This window comes from Babylonia areolata, chromosome 5 (assembly GCF_041734735.1).
Source record: "Babylonia areolata isolate BAREFJ2019XMU chromosome 5, ASM4173473v1, whole genome shotgun sequence".
NCBI classification, from domain to species: Eukaryota; Metazoa; Mollusca; class Gastropoda; order Neogastropoda; family Buccinidae; genus Babylonia; species Babylonia areolata.
Window position 1 is genome coordinate 32207830 of NC_134880.1, and position 19878 is coordinate 32227707.

The following is a 19878-nucleotide window of genomic DNA, read 5'->3' on the forward strand; positions in this document are numbered from 1 at the left end:
TGTATCACTCCCCCAACGTTCTTGCACAGTCAAGACATCATTCAATACTCGCTTACTTCTCACCCCCAAACTTCATACCAGCACATAAATGAAACTGTCAGCACAGACTAAGTACAATAACGATGGTAGCTCAGGAGAATCTAGGAATTACACGAGTATTTCTTAACTTCTGCAAACAAGTTATTCTTCATTGATATTTCTAATAAATACAATCAACATTCGTTTCAAAAATCATATTTTTGTCTTTGTCTTCTATATGTGCTTCTTTGCTTACCAGATGTTAAATTCATACTGACGCATCGAGATTCCGTTCAGCTCCCGCTCTTTCTCTCGACTGGAGAAAGTGTGGGAGGCGCTCACATGCTTTCCTACACTGTGTGAGGAAGCATGGGAAGTCCCCCTTGTTTTTATCAAAAACATTTTATCAGGGTTTCTTCTTTTTCCCGCAACACAAATATTTGAGAAAAAACGAGAGAGGGACAACAACGACGATATGGTAATTACGGTGACGTTAGTGAAGACTGTGATGGCACAGTATCAGTTTAAAATTGTGTGTGTGTGTGTGTGTGTGTGAACCCGCGTGCCTGTGTGGGTTTCCTTTTGTCTGTTTGCTTGGTTGGTTGGTTGATTTGTTTTTCTTTGGCTCTCTTATCAAAATGATAGCCTATTTTCATGTTCTCATGGTCTTCTCTCAAACTGAGAAGTTATTTTCAGTGCAACATTGATTGCGAAATGATAGTAACAAACAGATGAACATGTGATCAAGCGTGAGATTTAGGAACAATCTAAATTTGTATATGCTACAGAAAAGGCTGCTTCCCAAAAAACATCAAAACTTTATTAATTTTGGTCCCGTTTTCACGCTCCATATGCGAGGGTAAAGCATTGTGAAACATCTTTTTCTGTCATATTTATGAAGAAAGTTGAATCATTTTGATTTTATTCCAAACATCCCTCGGGAAAGATTCGGGTCAATTCTTGTTATTTATTTTTGCCATCCTTTTGCTATTCATTTCGATGTTGGAGGAGGATGATGATGATGATGATGTGTGTGTGTGTGTGTGTGTGTGTGTGTGTGTGTGTGTGTGTGTGTGTACACGCGCGTGTGACAGATAGATGGATAGTGAGTGAGTGAGTGAGTATCGAATGCTCTCACGAGGACAGTGTGTGTGTGTGTGTGTGTGTTTCCGGCCGTCTGTCTGTCAGTATGCGCAGTGCTTTTTACATAAATCTTACATCGAGATGCATCTTGCGACTTCCTTCTCATCCACGCTAAGGAATTCGGTCTCTGGCCTTGGCTGAATCAACCATGGACATTGTCACTAACTTTCTCGTATACTGTGTTGAGTCAATACTTCGATGATTTAAACAAGTATAATTCCATAATTAAGGGACACACCCATTTCACTTTGTTCATTTACACAAATATGATCGGAACTGGTCAGTGTACTAATCTGTTTCTTCTTCTTTTTCTGCATTCGTGGGCTGCAACTCCCACATTCACTCGAATCTACACGAGTGGGCTTTCGCGTGTATGACCGTTTTCACTACGCCATGTAGGCAGCCATACTCCGCTTTCGCTGGCTATCTGTTTCGAAGTGTAGACATGTGTATCGCATATCGCCAGATGACATATTTCCACAGCACTCTGTTGCCCTCTTTCCAGGCGCATGTCATTCGTTGAGTCATAAAAGTGGGAACCCCTTCCCACTTTTAAACTCTACGCATTCACCGGAAAAAAGTGGAGTTTTTAAACTGTGTGTTGATGGGCCAATGGTTATCGATGGACCAATCTTAAATTGACTGATTGCAGGTGATTGATAGATTAAGCGACTGTGTATGTTTGTGTTTCAGATTTTTGCCTGGAGTGGTGTGGTGCTTGGACGTGAGTTTTTATTGTTTGTTTGCTTGCTCTTAATCTTTTTAAATACATTTTATTTCTTATCCAGTGTGAGTGAGTGAGAGAGAGAGAGAGGGGGGGGGGGATCTGTAGGAGGCGGAATTTTAATATATATATATATATATATATATACACTACTCCAAGAAAGTTAAGGGCCACCAAGACAGTTCAGATTATCTTTTTTAGAAAGAAGGAAGACTTTTCATGTCAATTCAAGATCGGATCATTGCACAGTCAACATTTACACGTATTGACTCCGCGGGTAAACTCTATCCTGACCTTTGAGCTAAGGTGCGCAAATGCTCTGGAAAGTTGTGTGGTTTGCACGATTTTTTTTGATTTTTTTTTATTTTATATATACCAAGAAAGGCAGTTTCCCAGCTTCAAAACTGTTGGTTCATTTTCAGACTTGCAAGAGGCAGGAGCATAAGGTGTGTACTATGAACACATTTCAGATGAATAGGGTTAAATTTAGGTAGAATATCTGGGCTAAAATCTAGGTGAAACAACCATGTCAGCAAGAAGGCAACTTACAGCAGAAGACTGCGACAGAGCCCTGGTATAGCTGCAATACGGGATTTAAGGACGAGAAGTGGGCCGACGTCTTGGAGTGGGCCACTCAGTAATTCAGCGGCTCGACGAGAGGTTCCGAACAACTGGATCCACCGAACGCCGTTCTGGCAGACCAAGAGCGACAGGCCCACGTGACGATCGTTTCATTGTTCTCTCAGCTCTGCGCGACATAACCAGAACTGCCAGTGACCTCAGGATGCGGCTCAGGCAGGCTACTAACATCAGCATTAGCCAAGAGACTGTTCGCTCTCGCCTTGTTGAAGCAGGGTTGCGTTCCAGAAGGGCAGCTGTTAGAGTTCCACTGACTCAGGCACACAGACGAGCGTGTCTGGCCTGGAGCCGTCAACATATCGCTGGACGAGACAGCAGTGGGACAGCATACTGTTTACAGATGAGTATCGGTTCACCCTGGCCCACAAAAATGCCCGCGTTCGTGTTTGGAGACGCCCAGGTGAGCACTATGCAGATAGCTGTGTCCGTGAGCACAATCAGTATGGAGGCGGCTCTCAGATGGTGTGGGAAGGCATCCACTTGAGAGGCAGAACTCCCCTACACCTTGTGCAAGGGACTCTTACTGGCGTGAAGTACAGAGACAGGATCGTTCAGCCACTTATCGAGCCTGCCCTCCAGGTCATGAGTCCTGGAGCCATCCTTACGGATGACAACGCCACTCTCCACGTTGCCAGGATGGCCAGGGACCACCTTCAGGAAAGGAACATCCAACGTCTTGAAAGGAACATCCAACGTCGTTCACCACACCTAAACCCCATCGAGCACTTGTGGGACCTGCTTGGACGAAGGGTGCGCCAGAATCACCCACCTGCTGCAGACTTTCATGACCTGTTTCGTTTTCTGCAGCAGGAGTGGGCTGCATTGCCTCAGAACATGATCAGAACACTTGTTCAGTCCGTGAGGCAGAGATGTGGAGATTGCCAGGCTGCAAATGGAGGACACACGCTACTAAATTGACATTTGTGAATCGAATGACTTTTTTAATATATTGTTTGTGACTTTTGTTTCGGGGCAGGTGTTGATTTCATGAATTTGCTACATTTTGTATGTTTTGTCTAATTTTCGTGACAGTTTTTCTTGGAGTAATATATATATATATATATATATATATATATATATATATATATATATATATATATATATATATCGCCCGTAGTAATAAAACTTTATCCTTAATATATTTATACTAGGCTGTGTGATTTTTCCCCTTTTGTTTTTTTTTTTTCTCAAATACCATATGTGGTGTAGCGTAAATGTACCGTTCAGCACGCTTTGACACCTCCTTCATACTGAAACAAACTGAAACTTGGTCAGTCATGGACCCCATTCACAATTCTCCTTACAAGGAGGATGCTTCAATGTCCACCAGAATTTTTCATGAAATTACACTGCTATTTTATGCCATTTATCTTGCCCAAACGTGTTTTTAAAAAAATCCCAATAAAACTTTTACCTGTTCATTAGATTACAAAATAAGTTTTTAGACACGAACTTTACTGATTTTATGCACTATAGTTCGCCTCTTTGATTACAATACCACTCTACTGTTCTGAACAAATACGCTCGTATCTGTCAGCGTTCTTCTAACGGGCGAAAACGGATGCCATAGCAGTGACATCGATGGTCAACTTGACAGCACTGTCAAGCAGAAATCAAAATTAACTGTTCACCACCACCCTTTTACATCAGTCCAACGAGTGAAATGACATACATTAACAACGTTATTACAGACATTAAGATACACACAAGTAACATTACAAAGAACGTTTATAGAATGTCAGTATCACAAAAAATAAGTACTAAATAAATAAATGAAATAAATGATAATAAAAAAACGCCTCTTCAACTTAACTATGGCATACACACTGTTGCACCACCAGGTGTACTTTTGCCTTTTTCTGACACTTCACAGATTCAACCACTTTTCTCTAGCGCACTCTGTCCGGAACATTGGAATCGGTTACTGAAAGCTTATGTCAGAAATCCTCAGAAAACCAGACAACTTTCTATGAGTTGATTTCCCTTATCAACCAGACGGCTACGAAAACGGTGTCTTCCGTCCTTCAGTCACCAGTATGTACAGGTCTGTATGTCTGGCATTGTCCATTCTCGTTTGAAAACTGCTGTTGGCAAACCACTTTTCGAAAAAAAAAAGTCTGACAGAAAATCTCGCAGGAACGATCGACCAGTCATTACCCCCGAAAACGGAGTATGGCTGCCTACATGACGGGGTAAAAACGGTCATGCACGTAAAAAGCCTACTCGTGCACATGCGAGCGAACGTGGGAGTTGCACCCCACGAGCGAAGATGAAGAAGATCGACCAGTCTGAAGTATTTCTTTTTACTCTAAAATCCATGAAAAGGTTGTTCAGTCACACATGCAGTATGATAATAATGGTAATTCAATTTATAAAGCGCCTTTTCATGAAAAACATGCTGAATTGCGCTGTGCAATGTAAATACTGACGTATAAAACATGCATTTAAACACTGAAATGAAAAATAAAAACACAACTTACATGCATATCCCTTTATAGTTAGCCAACCAAACACTCAAGCACTGATTTATGTGCGCGCGCGCGCACACACACACACACACACACACACACACACACACACACACACACACACACACACACAGACACAATCACAATCACAATCACACTCATCATACATATCACAAAAAGCCTAACTAATGCAATTTCATGTCACAGCACTTAGAAACCGTATCACAATACTTAAAACTATTCCCGATATCACAATAAACAAAAATCGCGTTACAATAACTGAAAATTCACTTCCAACTCTTAGCACCGACCACACACATCACAATACAATTTTTTTTTAAATCTACATTTTAAAATGCAAAATTTAAAAGCAGTCACACCCTCTCCCCTGCCCACAACACATCACCAAACACAAACAGGCACCTATTTGTATGCATTACGATATCTGAAGTGGGAATAGGCGCGTCTGTAAATTCTTTTAGAAAGTTGAAAAACACTGGGTTTTTCCAAGGGACAGAGGCAGGGAGTTCCAGGCTGTGGGGGAAAAGACAAAAAAAAAAAAAAAATTTGGTCAAAGACCTCAAGGGATAACCGTAGAAAGATGATATAGAATATTATTATTATGAGCATTTACGACTAATCTTGAAAATAAGCCCTAGGTGTTTAGAAATAGAACAAATAGATGGAGAAGATCTGAAAGATTGGTGGCATATTGTTGACAGAGACAAACTACTTTGTATTGAATTCTGCTTTAATAGGAAGCCAGGAAAGTGGTTGCGTAGCGGTAACAATCTCTGTATTGCGCAAGACTTCTTGGGTTCATTTGTAAATGATAACACGATTTCTGGAAAACAGCAATTCCCATAAAGCTATTCACCCAATCCCATAGCTTTCACCAGCATTTAATAAACAACAACAACAAAAACCATTAACACCCACACACCATCAAACAAAATCAACAAAAACAGAAGCCACAGACACACAAACACACAAACACACACACACACACACACACTCACTAAAAAAAAACACGCTTACAAACTGACTTTAAAAATTAGTAGCATAAAAAAAGATCACACAGAGCAACAAAGCGTGGACAAAAATAATAAAAAATAAAATAAGAAAATGAGGAAGAGACTATCACATTTATACTAAAATACTGGTAAGAATTAATCTTAGAAAGTGACATTTACAGAGTGCAATGCTTTCAGAAGAAACTCATTGCGCACGCATGCATGCACCCACGCACAGACACACACACACACACACACACACACACACTGCTGGAGACACAGACAGGCAGACAAAGACTGCCTCAAAGAAATAGTCCCCATCTAAAATGAAACGAGAGTGACATGTCATCTGAACCCCACCAAACATCTCTTAACTCTCTCCATACGAACGGCGAAAGAGACGACGTTAACAGCGTTTCACCCAAATTACCACCATCAAAATATTGCAAGAGGAAGGCTCTTATACTGAAGAGGTGAATGTTGACAAAGAATACCGCAATTCTGACGACGGAAGCTAAAGGTTGGGTCATTCAGACACCCACTGGACATCCGAGGGGTCTGTGTAGAGGAGAAGAGAGGACTGGCCGTACTGAGTGAGTTAAACGCTGAATTACTCTGCTAAAACGCCGAATTGTCGCTGTTTGTTCTGCAGTGTGTTGATGTGTTGACAGATCTTTGTCAGGAACAGCTATTTTTTTGCCGTGGGTTCTTTTATGTGAGCTTAGTGCATGATGCACAGGGACGTCGGTTTATCGCCTCATGCGAATGACTATCGTCCAAACCTTCCGTTGCAGGGAAGAATGGCGAGTGTAGGATTCGATCCCGTGCGCTCAGATTCTCTCGCTTCCTTGGCAGACACTCACTCCATTGCATATTAGCCATGTTATCATTGTCTGGTTGTTTTCCCAAAGCTTTCAAATTTGCTGTAGTACCCCCACTCATCAAGAACCCGCCTTTATATCATATTGTTTGAAAAATCATTTTATTTATTTTTTATTCATTAAGAGGTCTTGCTATAGCGCATATTCTTCAAGCTCTATGCGCTTTCACTGGCCTGATGAAAAAAAACAAAAGAAGTAATTTTTATCACCATATCCAGAAAAAAATTGTTTTGTCTCAGCTCTTAATTCATCAAGAACAAAATCGTCCACTTGATTTTCATCAGTCAGATTATAGATGTGGTAATAATTGCGAAACTGTTCTTAGAATTGTCAGTGATTTGCTTTCTGAATTTGAAGATTATAAAATTCATTCTCTCTCTTTTAGACTTGTCAGTAGACTTTGACACCATTGACCACCCTGTCCTCTTGAACAGACTTAAAACCTCCTTTGGTATACGTGATACTGCACTGACTTGGATTCCTGCGTTACTGAGAGACTGCACACGGAAAGTATATGTGAATGGTAGATACTCTGTATCTGTCTCCATGTTTTGTGCCAAATCATTTTCGTGCTGAATGCAGCTCCTGTGTCGGATGTCATCAGTCATCATTCGATGTCGCACGAGAGCTGTGTTCAAACTGAACTTTTCCATGGCATAAATTGATCTGCTAGTTTCTAGGAGTGCATTGCGGACTTACAGGACTGGATGACTCGATATGCTGCAACTAAATGACGATAAGACTGAACTTATGCTAGCCTGTTCCGAAAAAAATATCTTCAACGCCCTTCTCTGCCTGACTTCTGATTAATAGCACACCTGTTTCCTTTTCTTCATCTCTGCGCAGTCTCAGTGTTTTTCCTTCCAACATCACATGTCAAACATATGTTAAGTTTCCAATCTGGTATTGCGTCGGATCAGTTCTGTCCGTCACTGTCTCTTTACTGATGCAACCAAAATACTTCTGTGCGCTTTTATTCTTTCAATAATGGAATACTGTAATAGACATAACGAATCCAGAATAACTCTGCCAGACTCATTCGCAGACCTTCTAAACCTATTCACGTTTCTCTCCTTCAATCCCTCAACTGGTTGCCCGTTTCCAATCAGATAGACAACAAACTATCCACTCAGACTTTTTCCACAGCCAGTGGCTACGGAAAAGATTATCTTTCTCAACTCCTCCATATCTGTAGTCTCTTTCGCCATTTCCGCTCTTCTGTTTCTTGACTTCTCAGGATACCTCACGTCAGAACTAAGACTTACGTACAAAAATCTTTTCAAGACCTGACAATCGCCGGCACTCTGACTACCTCGCCTCTTTTGAAATCAGGCCTCATCCCTTCTTTCAGCAGGACCAACGCCTCGACCACACCACCCCTCACGGAAAAGACCACAGCCACGAACAACTTGACATTAAATGCCAATAGCTCGTTAAATTCACCCGTACGCTTCTCTCAGAAATAAGTTTCATTGTGGCATAGACATTCAAATAATATATGCATGCGGTTTGCTCTCATGTACATGTGGTATATTTGACTATGTGTTCTATGGTACAAAACATACGCATGAATGTGCGAATATGTGTTTGTGTATGCGGGCTGGGGGTGGGAGGCGGTTATATACGCATGTAGGATGTATGTACGAATGTATGCTTGTATGTAGGCTGCGTGTACATTGTGTTCATGTGCGTATGTAGTTTGATGGGTGCATTATGGTGTACACATGTAACATTGTTGTAATGTGTTATGTAGAATGTCGTGTGTTTTGTCAAGCAGCCAGAACGGTTTTCTGGAAAGATCAATATATAGGTCGAAATATCCATTATCATTACCATCATCATATTATTGCACGATAAGGAAGAAGATACCAGAATGGTTAAGACATTTATCTGCCAGTTCAATGTCCTTGGGGGTTTGGACTCGATTGCCGCTCTTGCCCTTTATCCCAAGTTTGCTGGCAAATAAAAAAACCGAGCTTCTAGACTATTCGGCGCATTAAAGTATAACACATGACCAAAAAAAAAAAAAAAAAAGTGTTGTCCTCTGGCAAAATTATGTAGCAGAATTCCACTCTGATCTGCACTTGAGGACTTTCTGGTGCGTTGGATTAGCCGATGTACACTCAGGCATCTGCCTAACTGATGTAGAAAATAGCGAGTATTTTGTTAACATACTTCTTCGTTCAGTTCATTTACAAATACACATAGCAATTAATCTGTTGTTTTCTGTTTCAGAACGTGGTGAAAGAGACAACACGATTCGAGGTAATAGCATCTTGCTGATTTCACGCATGCCAGTGAACTTTAAAATGGTATTGACATTTCAAAGAATAACATTGCTTTTTTCTTTTCTGTTCTTTTTGTTTGTTCGTATGTTGTTGTTTTTGTTTGCATGTTTGTGGATTTTTGTTATTGTTTTTTGTTTGTTTGTTTGTTTGTTGTTTTTTATATTGTTGTTGTGTGTGGGGTTTTTTTTGTATGTTTTTTGAATGATGAAAAAAAACGTAGACCGCTTTTCATTTAACAAAGACAGTCTTCTTTTTGCGTTGCCTTTCTAAGAAATGATAGGCTTATCATCACGGCCTATCATCTAATTTTTTGGCCTGCTGATTGGTTGAACCATGCGTCTCTCTCTCTCTATCTCTCTCTCTCTCTCTCTCAGGTTTTGGCTCACATGTATGTATACAATGTATATGTAATAACCCGCGTGTTCCGGTCGTCCATGTGTGTGAAAACATGCATATATGAATGTTTGTATATTTGTGTGTATATATGTGCATATGTGTGTCTAATTTGTGTGTGTGTGTGTGTGTGTGTGTGTGTGTGGTACACTTTAAAAACATGTTTTTTTCTGGAAAGACTTTGTCGACGCCAAATTTGTCTGAAAACAGGAAAGTCTCGTCTTTCAATACTAAATTTTTCTTTGCCTTTTTTTTTTATATGAACCTTAGTTGCATGCAGGTCATGGAACACCATAATTCCTCTCTCTCTCTTTCTTCCAGTGCTTCACACTCGTTTCATTGTCCCCCACCCCCCACCCCCTCAACCCAATTTTTTGGTTTTGTTTCCATTTTTTTCCTTTGTCATTTTTTCGCATTAAATTTCCTATCAGTGCACATTTTCTGTTCCTCGGTATTGTTGTAAGTATGCATGTGGGACTGTAAAGTGAAGCTCATACATAAAGTGAAGAGCACATACCAACAAATCAACGAAAAACAATGATTATCAAGATCGAAAAGTAGACGCCTGGACAGGATATAGGAACGGCAGGAAATGACGCGATGACTCCCAGCCAGACACCCCGACCAAGGAAGTTTGCCAGGGCACCACCACGTCACAGAAAAGTGAAAAAAGAACATGGAGTTAAAGAAGGCGCATTATTGACAAGGCACATAACACACAGACCACCAGTCCGTGCGACAGAAAATATCAATGACTAGAGACCACAAATGATACCAACATGTCTGTGATCAGACTAAACCTTGCCCACAACCAACTGTAACTTGATACTGTCCATGTCAGATTATGTGCATGGGCTCGATACTGTGTGTGTGTGTGTGGGGGGGGGGGGGGAATAATTTATTGGTGCGAGTATGTATGGGATTGTACATGTGCATTGTTACAGAGTAGTATTTGCATATATATTAATCATAATGTTGATAATCATTTCACTGAAACATTGCTTTGTCCGGAAAATATCTGTAGATTGTTGGTTTAAACATTTCAAAGCCATGTTGGATAAAGATTTATATCATAATGTCAGTGATGATAGTTTACCGGAAGTGGAAAACGAGTTTATGAATCGTCGGATCTCCAAAGAAGTAGTTTCAATTGCACTTAGAAAATTAAGGAATCGAAAAGCTGCAGGTCCCGATGGGATAACTGGAGTATTTTTGAAATCTCCATGTGACCACCTTATAGCTTTTTGACAACATTCTTCAATGCTTTTTTCGATAAAGGTATTTTTTCCTGGAAATTGGTGTGAATCAATCACTTTGCCACTCTACAAGAAATGTGGAAAAAAAAAACCCACTAATAACTACAGAAGCATTTCACTGTCTGATATCAACAGTAAAGTATTCAGTGCAGTTATTAATTAAAGGATCCAGGAGTATGTAGAATACAACAGGTGAACATCAAACTGGTTTTAAACAAAGATATTCAACCCATGTGTACTTTTTTGGCTCTTGTTCAGAAACACTTTTCTCTTAATCGCAAACTTTATGTAGAATTTATTGATTTTGAAGAGGCGTTTGATTATATCAAGAGAAATTCATTATGGCCAGTTCTGGCAAAACATGGCATAACAGGAAAGCTTTTTAAATGTATAAAGATTACGTGTAATGTTGTCAAAACAAAAATTAGGTGTGGTAACAAACTGATTTCATTTATTGCATTAGAAGATTAAAGCAAGAATGTTTGTAGTCCCATTTAGTTCTCATTATTTATAAATGAATTAGCTTTAGAGAAAGACATGGTGCGAGATTCACAATATGTTTAAAAAAATTTTTTTTATAGAACTGATTATATTATTTCTTGCTGATGATATGGATTTGCTCTCAGAGATAGCTATTGGTCTACGGACGCAACTAAATAATTTTGAAAAAATTCAGCTGCTAAAGTACAGTTAAATGTTAAGATAAAAGTAATATTGTCCTTAGGAATGGTGGTTATTTGGCAGCAAGGGAAAGGTGGGTGTACGGTGGTATTGAGATGCCAGTTGTTAATACTTATAAATATCTTGGAATTCTTTTTTCTACTCGTTTGAGTTTTGTAGTTGCATGCAGGGAGCTTTAGAGTAGAGCAAAGAACGTGCTGTTACATATGAAGAAACTCTTTATTGAACAATAATTTTTTGGACATTTTCATTAAGATTTTCGATACCTAGATACAGCCCATCGTACAATATGGTTCAGAATGATGGGGTCTGTTCATTTGTTCGGACTGAAAAAGTTTTTAAGAGTTGAAATGAAAACAATTTAGTACACGGTGAGACGAACATATATCCAATCTATGTAAATTCTGCAGTTAGATGTATTCGATACTGGTTTCAATTACTAAAAATGAATGAAGATAGATGCCACGTAAATTATATGATTTAGATTATAGAGGAACCGGGCGTCAAATGTACGAACTTGCTTACGTTAACTGGGCTTTGGATATGTATAGGAATATCAAGGAGCAGGTAATGACAATGTTTTTTAAAACTTTTCGCCGATGTTTAATAGACTGTAGACGGCAAAACTGGGAAAATCATATCCAGTCAAGTGATAGAATCTGTCTCTACAGATCTCATACTTCTACACATTTAATTAAAAATTATCTTTTGTTAATCATGGAAAGACACCTACAATTTTTATTGACAAAATATAGATTTGGCGTTTCTGAAATCTGTATGCACAGGTAGGCTACCGCTATAAAGATGTTGATCAATCAGAGAAGCTGTGTCCTTTGTGCAGTGAGTCAAATAAAGATGTTCATTTTGTTTTGTGCCATGTGTTACATGATTTTCGCGTAAGATTTATTCCAAAATTTTAGGCACGCCCATGTTTGTTTAAATTCTGTTTATTGATGGCATCATCTGATGATTGTGTCATACATAATCTCGCGTTGTATTTACATAGAGCTTTTAAGTTAAGAGAAACGATATTATCTTGATTTCTTTAATTGTTTGTGAAAATAGTGAATGCTCACTGATAGTTATGGTGACATCTGCACAAATGGTCATTGTGTCATCATCGCCCTTCATTCATATGGGGCTGTGGCCTTAAATGAATAAATCATCTCTCTCTCTCTCTCTCTCTCTCTCTGAGATCATGCAGTGTATTTTCTAGTCTGTGTGGAGCAAGAACAATTCTTAATCATCGATCATGTGAAAATCTGCTATCATGCCGGTGTCAGACTTCTCATTTAGAGGTGTGTGTGAATAGTTTTACTGGCAATTTCAAATTTTTTTTATGCAGAAAAGAGCAGAAACCAATGAGCGTTCACGCTTCAGCAAGGTAAGACTATGCTGGCCACTGTTCCAACTGTTTCTGTGTTTCTCACGCTGTTGACAGTGTGCTGTATTTTCAGTGACAATAGCCACAGACTTGACACAACATGCGGGATTTTGTGTAACAGCAGTTCTTTCAACTCTACTCATTCGAATGAATGTTTTCCTCAGCTCCACTGGATACAGATGCTAGCCACCACACTTAGATTTGTGAAAAGGAAACCCGTATTCTTGGTTTTCGAACTTGTGTCAGTATATCTATAGATATATATCATGATATCATGATGGTCCGGTTGGAACTCTTACCATCTGTACCATTGTTCTCTTGTCTGGTTTCTTGCTTCAATGCGGAGACAGTGAAGTAAACCCAGGACCAGGAACAGATTCAGTTGCTGATCACCCCAGCTCCCACGACGTCACAGGAAGAGTTCCACTCTCGTCAAACTCTGCACATTATTTTGCTTCGTCATCTCCCCCCCTTTCCCCCTCCCCTCCCTCCATTGCGCACCTCACACCTCCCTCTCCAGGCTGTTGACATGGGATGGATACAGAATGTTGTGGACCACCTTGGTAGTTCGTGAACTTTTTGGCAGACAGCATGAAGAGACATCTCCAGGAGTTTCGTCAGACCCAGACAGCTCTGATCAAAGAAATGGACTCCGTCAAAGAATGCTGCTCACGTTTAAGGTGTGAGAACGACCGGCTTTAGGCAGATGTTGACTGGCTCTGTCAGAAATGTGACTTTTTGGAGCACGAATGCAACCGACTACAAGATGACCAAACAGAATAGAATTGAATAGAATGTCTTTATTGCCAAGTGTACCGGGGTCACAAGAGGGGGGGGGGGGGGGGGAATACTACATAACAAGGTTCGAATATAAATCGAAAATCATACACTAACACAGATACAGTAGGAAATAGGATACATACAAGTGCATATCAAAATAAAAACTTGTGCATACTCACACACGCACGCACACACACACAAACACACACACACACACATATTACATATTACATGTGGATGGGGCTGATGACTTGATCTTCAGGTAGATGGTTGTTGATTGCACAATTCTATTTATCATACTGGATTTGTTCGAGAGACAGGGCATTGACTGCTTTGGGGAAAAAGCTATTGGCGAAGCGATTGGTTTTCGTCCTAAATTTTTTTGTACCGTCGACCAGAGGGGAGCATCTCGAAAATCCCAAAAGCTGGATGTGATTCGTCCTGGCTGATTCATTTTGCATTTTTGAGTTTCCGCTTATATATCCTCCAGAGAAGGTAGATCAGCCCCTGTAATCTTGGTGGCAGTTTTTACGATTCTGTTAAGGGCTGCAACTTCTGCCTTGGAAATGTTTCTGTACCAAACAGTAACGGCGAAGGTTAGCACACTTTCAATGACTGCTCGGTAGAAATCAACCATGATTTCTTTTTTAATTCCGAACTTTTTGAGGCGCCGAAGAAAGTACAGGCGCTGTTGTGCTTTCTTAACAATTTTTTCCGTATTTTTCTCCTATCTCAAATCGTTGGAAATGATTAATCCGAGAAATTTAAATTCGCTGATGATCTCTACTTGCATGTCTTTAATGGCAAGTGGTATGGGGTCAGATCTGGTCTTCCAGAAATCTAAAATTCTTTTGTTTTTGATGCGTTGAGGTCTAAGTTGTTTTAATCACACCAGCTGACAAGTTCCAGTACGTCTTACCTATATTTTGACTCATCACTGTTCGTAATCAGCCCTTCTAGAGTAGTATCGTCGGCAAACTTGACCATGGTGTTACATTCATTTTGAGTTGCACAGTCAGGTGTGAATAGCGAGTACAACAGTGGGGATAGAACACATCCCTGTGGGGTGCCTATGTTGAGAATTAACAACTTGTGGCCTGTATCTTAGAAAATTTAGGATCCATGCACAAATTGATTCAGGCAGCGAGAGGTCTTTCAGTTTAAAATATGATTTTGATGGTACTTTTGTGTTGAACACAGAGCTGTATTCAATGAAAAGGATCCTGGCATAGCTGTTAGGATTTTCGAGATGTTTGAGGACGTGGTAGAGACCTATGCTAATGGCATCTTCAACTGATATGTTAGCTCTATAGGAGAACTAAAAGGGTTTTTAGATTTTTAGCAATTGTAGAATCAAGCGTTCAAATGTTTTCATTACGACTGATGTTAAGGCTACGGGACGATAATCATTAAGATAACTAGGCTGTACTTTTTTTGGAACAGGAATGATTGTTGATTTCTTAAAGCAGTGAGGCACCACACGAGACTGAAGGGACACGTTAAATATGTCAGTGAAGACACTACACAGTTGGACTGCACACTTCCTCAAAAGGCCTGGTGAGATGTTGTTAGGGCCAGCAGCTTTTCTTATTTTCAGACAACTGAAGTGGAGTCTGACTTCATTCTCTTGGACTATGAAAGGGGGAGTGGGGGTGATTTTGGGTGCAGCCACGTCAGAAGTTAGATGATGGTTTGTCGAATCTGGAGTAGAATGTGTTGAGTTTGTCTGTGCTGTCGACTGTCTGGTGGGTCATTTTATAATCAGTGATTGTTTGCGGACAGGTTTTCTTCTACTTTTTTTCCTATCTAAAAATTTTGCCTTCTTAATGTATTTTTCAACACTTCTTTTTTCCTTATTGAGGACTATTCTATCATCAGTTTCGCGAAAAGCTCTCTTTTTCTTCCTATAGTTTTTGCCTAGTTTTAGTCTGTACATTTGAAACCGTCCTGCAAGGTCTCAAAGGCAGGGGCCAACCATTGTTTAACAGTTTTCACAACTGGTTTTTCAGCTTTCAGTTTTTGTTTGTAGACCGGCACCAGATATATCATGCTGTGATCGGACTGTCCCAAAGGCGCACAGCGGATCGAGTGGTACGCCTTCTTGATGGAAGTGTAGCAGTGGTCGAGGGTCTTGTCACCACGTGTTGGACAGTCCACTTGCTGGTACAGCTTCGGCATTTCTTTCTTGAGGTTGGCTTTGTTGAAGTCACCAGCAACGACGACGGTGGAGTCCGGCTAACTGTTCTTGCACTTGCTAATTTCGTCTATTAACAGACCAAGTGCGGCGGAGAGGTTGGCTGTGGGGTGGATGTACGCAGCAATCAGCGTCACTGAGGAAATTTAGGGTGGGAGGTAGAAGGGTCAGCACTGGATAGTTAGAAACTCTACGTCAGGAAAGCATGCACGCAATAGCATTTTGACATCGGAGCACCAACGTGTGTTCATGAAGAAACACACTGCCGCCCTTTTGCTTGCCTGAGGCAGCAGTGCGGTCAGCTCTGTGTACAGTGAAGCCTGGTGGTTGGACGGCACTGTCAGCAATGTCTGGGTTAAGCCACGTTTCAGTGAAACAAAACACAGAGCACTCTTTGTAGTCTCTCCTCGTCTGAATGTTACATGTGGGGTAGAGATCTAACGTTGGACAGGAACATACTGAGTAGAGGTGGGCGAAAACCTCGTTGGCGTAACCTTGAAAGGGCCCCCACCTCGCTTTCCGCATTTCCTCGCGGACTCATCCTTCTGGAGGACAGGGGAACAAGAAACAAAATGGCAGACGAGCTGGGCATCCGAATAGTGGCTGGCCTGACCACCCGACAGCAGAAGGTGCTACAAGAACAGAAACGGCAGGGAAGAAATGCCTACTTTCGTAATGGGTGTCTACTTTTCAGGAACAGTCATCAACGTGGACAGGCTCTCCATACTGCTCAAAACGCACCTGCCAGAGACGTGCCCAGAAGGGAACACTGCTGAACGGACATCCAACAGACCTTCAATTACCCCCCAATACCCCCTTCCGTTTTTGATATGTCAGAATACCCTTTACTCCCAGGACAACAGTCCTCATCCAGTCATTCAAAGGTGCCCCAGCCTACCGGATCAACCAGTGTCGGCGGAGGTCACAGAAAAGATGTTGACGGCCCAATGACAGCCTGGTCTCCAGATCATGGCCCTGGCGGCAGTTGCGAGGTCATCTGCCCTGGTGAGCAGGATGATGGTGCAGCTACCGTCACAGAAACTCCAGCCAGCAAGCCTACAGTTTCCCCCCAAACTGTTGACCAGACCACAGTGGACAGCGCAGACCCAGCCCTTCCCCATGTCAAGATACTTTAAGTTCACAAGGTCGTGAACATTCTTCTGTTTCTCCTCAGTCTGCACACGTCTCCTCTGGCCATGGTGACCCAGATGACACTTTCTCTTTTGATGCTGAAAGCCAGACTTTCGTTAAACAGAGATTTGTTTCAGAGGGATGTGCCCTTGACAATCAAAGTCAGTGTTTAGCTCCGCAGAGTGACGAACAGTACAGTGCGGACATGCTGCATGATACATCTTTCAAATCTGACACAGTCACTCAGTCAGCCTCAGTCCTTTTTTACTCAAAGTTTCAGAACTGATGAGAAGCGCATTTAATCTAATTGACATTGACATTAATGCTGCTTTAGTTAAGTTTAATGAAGTCATGCACAAAGCTGGTTCTTCCATGCTTAAGCAGGTCACAATAGGCGAAAGAAATAATAATTCGTGGTTTGATGGTGAATGTTTTGCAAAACGACGTCCTTTACGACAAACCCTAAGGAAATGCAGAACATCAAATCAGACAGTAGAACAGGCAGATGAGAAAAGAGTAGCATACACAGAACAAAGAAAAGAATATAAGAAATTTCTTAAGGAGAAACATAACAAACACAAAGAGCATGCTCTTGACACACTTTTATCTAGTTCCAAAGGTACACATTTTGGAGAACTGATAGATCATTAACAAAACAAAACAAAAAACAAAAAAAAGTATGATAACCCCTGATATATGACATGATCACTTCAAAAATCTGTTTTCTTCGGATCTAAGCGATCAAGATACACCTGACGAAAACAAGCCTGATCCAGAAATTAATGATCATCACTCAATGACACATGAAATTCTTGACTATGACATTACAGAAGACGAAGTGCGAAATGCCCTAACAACTCTAAAGAATAATAAGGCACCTGGATCTGACAGTTTGATAAATGAATTCTACAAATATTCTAATCCCCTTGTTGTGACATTTCTCACAAAGTACTTCAACAAACTTTTTTGAGACAGGAACTTTTCCAGGTAAGTGGACAGAATCTGTAATACAAACATTTCACAAGAAAGATGATATTAATTGCCCCAACATTTATAGAGGAATTTCTCTGTTAAATGTGTGCAGTAAGATATACAGTTACATCTTGAATAAACGTCTCACTACATGGGCTGAAGACATACAATTATAAATGAAGCTCAAGCAGGATTTCGCAAAAAATATTGTACTACTGATCACATATTTACTCTGCTAGGTCTGGTACAAAAGCAACTCCTTGACCACTGTAAGCTTTATGTTGCGTTTATTGATTTTAAAAAAGCCTTCCATTTAGCAGATAGAAACCACCTTTGGAGGGTCCTCAAGCAAAATGGTGTAACAGGGAGAATGTATAAAGCAGTTAAAAGCATATACAATGTTGTTAAAGCAAGAGTAAGACCTAACTAATTTTTCCGCCCTCTTGGTGTAAAACAAGGGGAAATATGTAGTCCAATTTTGTTCTCCTTTCTGATAAATGAGCTAGCTAATGACATTCAAATATTCGGTAAACATGGCATCAGATTGTCTCCTGGGGACATTTTCGAAATCCTTATATTGTTATTTGCAGATGATGATACTGGCCTTCAGCAACAACTGAATATCTTGAGGGACACTGCTAAAGACATTGGTCTCTATGTAAAATTTGACAAATCTAAGAAAGTTATATTCAGAAATGGTGGTTATGTTTCATCAAAAGAGAAATGGTTTTATGATGGCCCAAAGCTAGAGATTGTTAACTGCTATAAATATCTTGGTATTATATTTTCATCAGGTCTCACTTTCTCGTATGTATTAGAAGACATGGCTGTTAGAGCTAAAAAGGGGGTTCTCTCCTTTTTGAAATTGCTATGGACAATTGGTGACCAGTCTCCACAAATATTCTTCAAGTTATTTGATAGCCAAATACAGCCTATGCTCATATATCCTTCTGAGTTCTGGGGCCTGATGGCTGATCAAAGTATTATTGAAAAAGTCTATTTATTTGCTTTAAAGAGATTACTAAATGTAAGCATTAGAACTTCAAATTCTCCAATCTATGCAGAGACAGGAAGGTATCCACTCTATATAACAGCATACACTAAATGTATAAAAATTTTGGTTTAAGTTAGAGACTGTGCCTTCACACCGTCTACCATTCAAAATATACACAATGCTTTACAACTTACACTGTAACAATAAAAACAACTGGGTTTCTAATGTGTGTTTCACATAATACCGTTATGAATTTGGACATGTTTGGGAAAACCAAGGGGTGGGTTTTAGTAAGGGATTTTTGTCTCTATGGAAACCGAGATTAAAAGATTGTTTTCTTCAGGATTGGAACAGTGACGTTTCGGGAGAACGGTTTTCTTTTTATACTTCATTTAAATCAGTTCCCGACATTCCCCAAGCTGTATCTAAAATAAGTAACATTGCTGTCAGATAAGCATTAATACGCTTCAGGTAAGGTGTGTCTTCCTTAAAAACTCATAGATATTGCTTCATTGCCCAGTCACCTGAGAGTATGTTTTGTCCATTTTGTAAAAATGCTCCAGAATCTGAAATTCACTTTTTGACTCACTTGTGTAAACAAAGTGAGTCTATGTTTTAGCCTGGTGTTCAGTTGTGTGTGTGTGTGTGTGTGTGTCCACGGTAAACTTTAACATTGCCATTTTCCCTGCAAATACTTTGTCAGTTGACACCAAATTTGGCATAAAAATAGGAAAAATTCAGTTCTTTCCAGTCATCTTGTTTAAAACAAACTGAACCTCTGGGATGGGCACAAAAAATATTTTAAAAAGAAGCCAAATTATATGCAAACTGTTTTTTCTTTGGGTTTTTTTTTTTTTTTTTTTTTAAGTTTTATTATTATTCTCTAAACTTGGCACTTTGATCAGATGTTCTGACACAA

General features: G+C 40.1%; 1 protein-coding gene across 2 annotated transcripts in view; it reads left to right on the plus strand.

Moving 5' to 3' along the window:
* Positions 1–19878, plus strand: part of LOC143282028 (uncharacterized) — a 69404-nt gene that overhangs the window by 7509 nt on the left and 42017 nt on the right. The window contains exons 2-3 of one of the 2 annotated variants that reach the window (XM_076587455.1): positions 1855–1885; positions 9122–9151. In XM_076587455.1, coding sequence (XP_076443570.1) covers positions 1855–1885; positions 9122–9151 — 61 coding nt within the window. The remainder of the gene's footprint in view (positions 1–1854; positions 1886–9121; positions 9152–19878) is intronic. The other variant, XM_076587454.1, reaches the window with a different exon arrangement.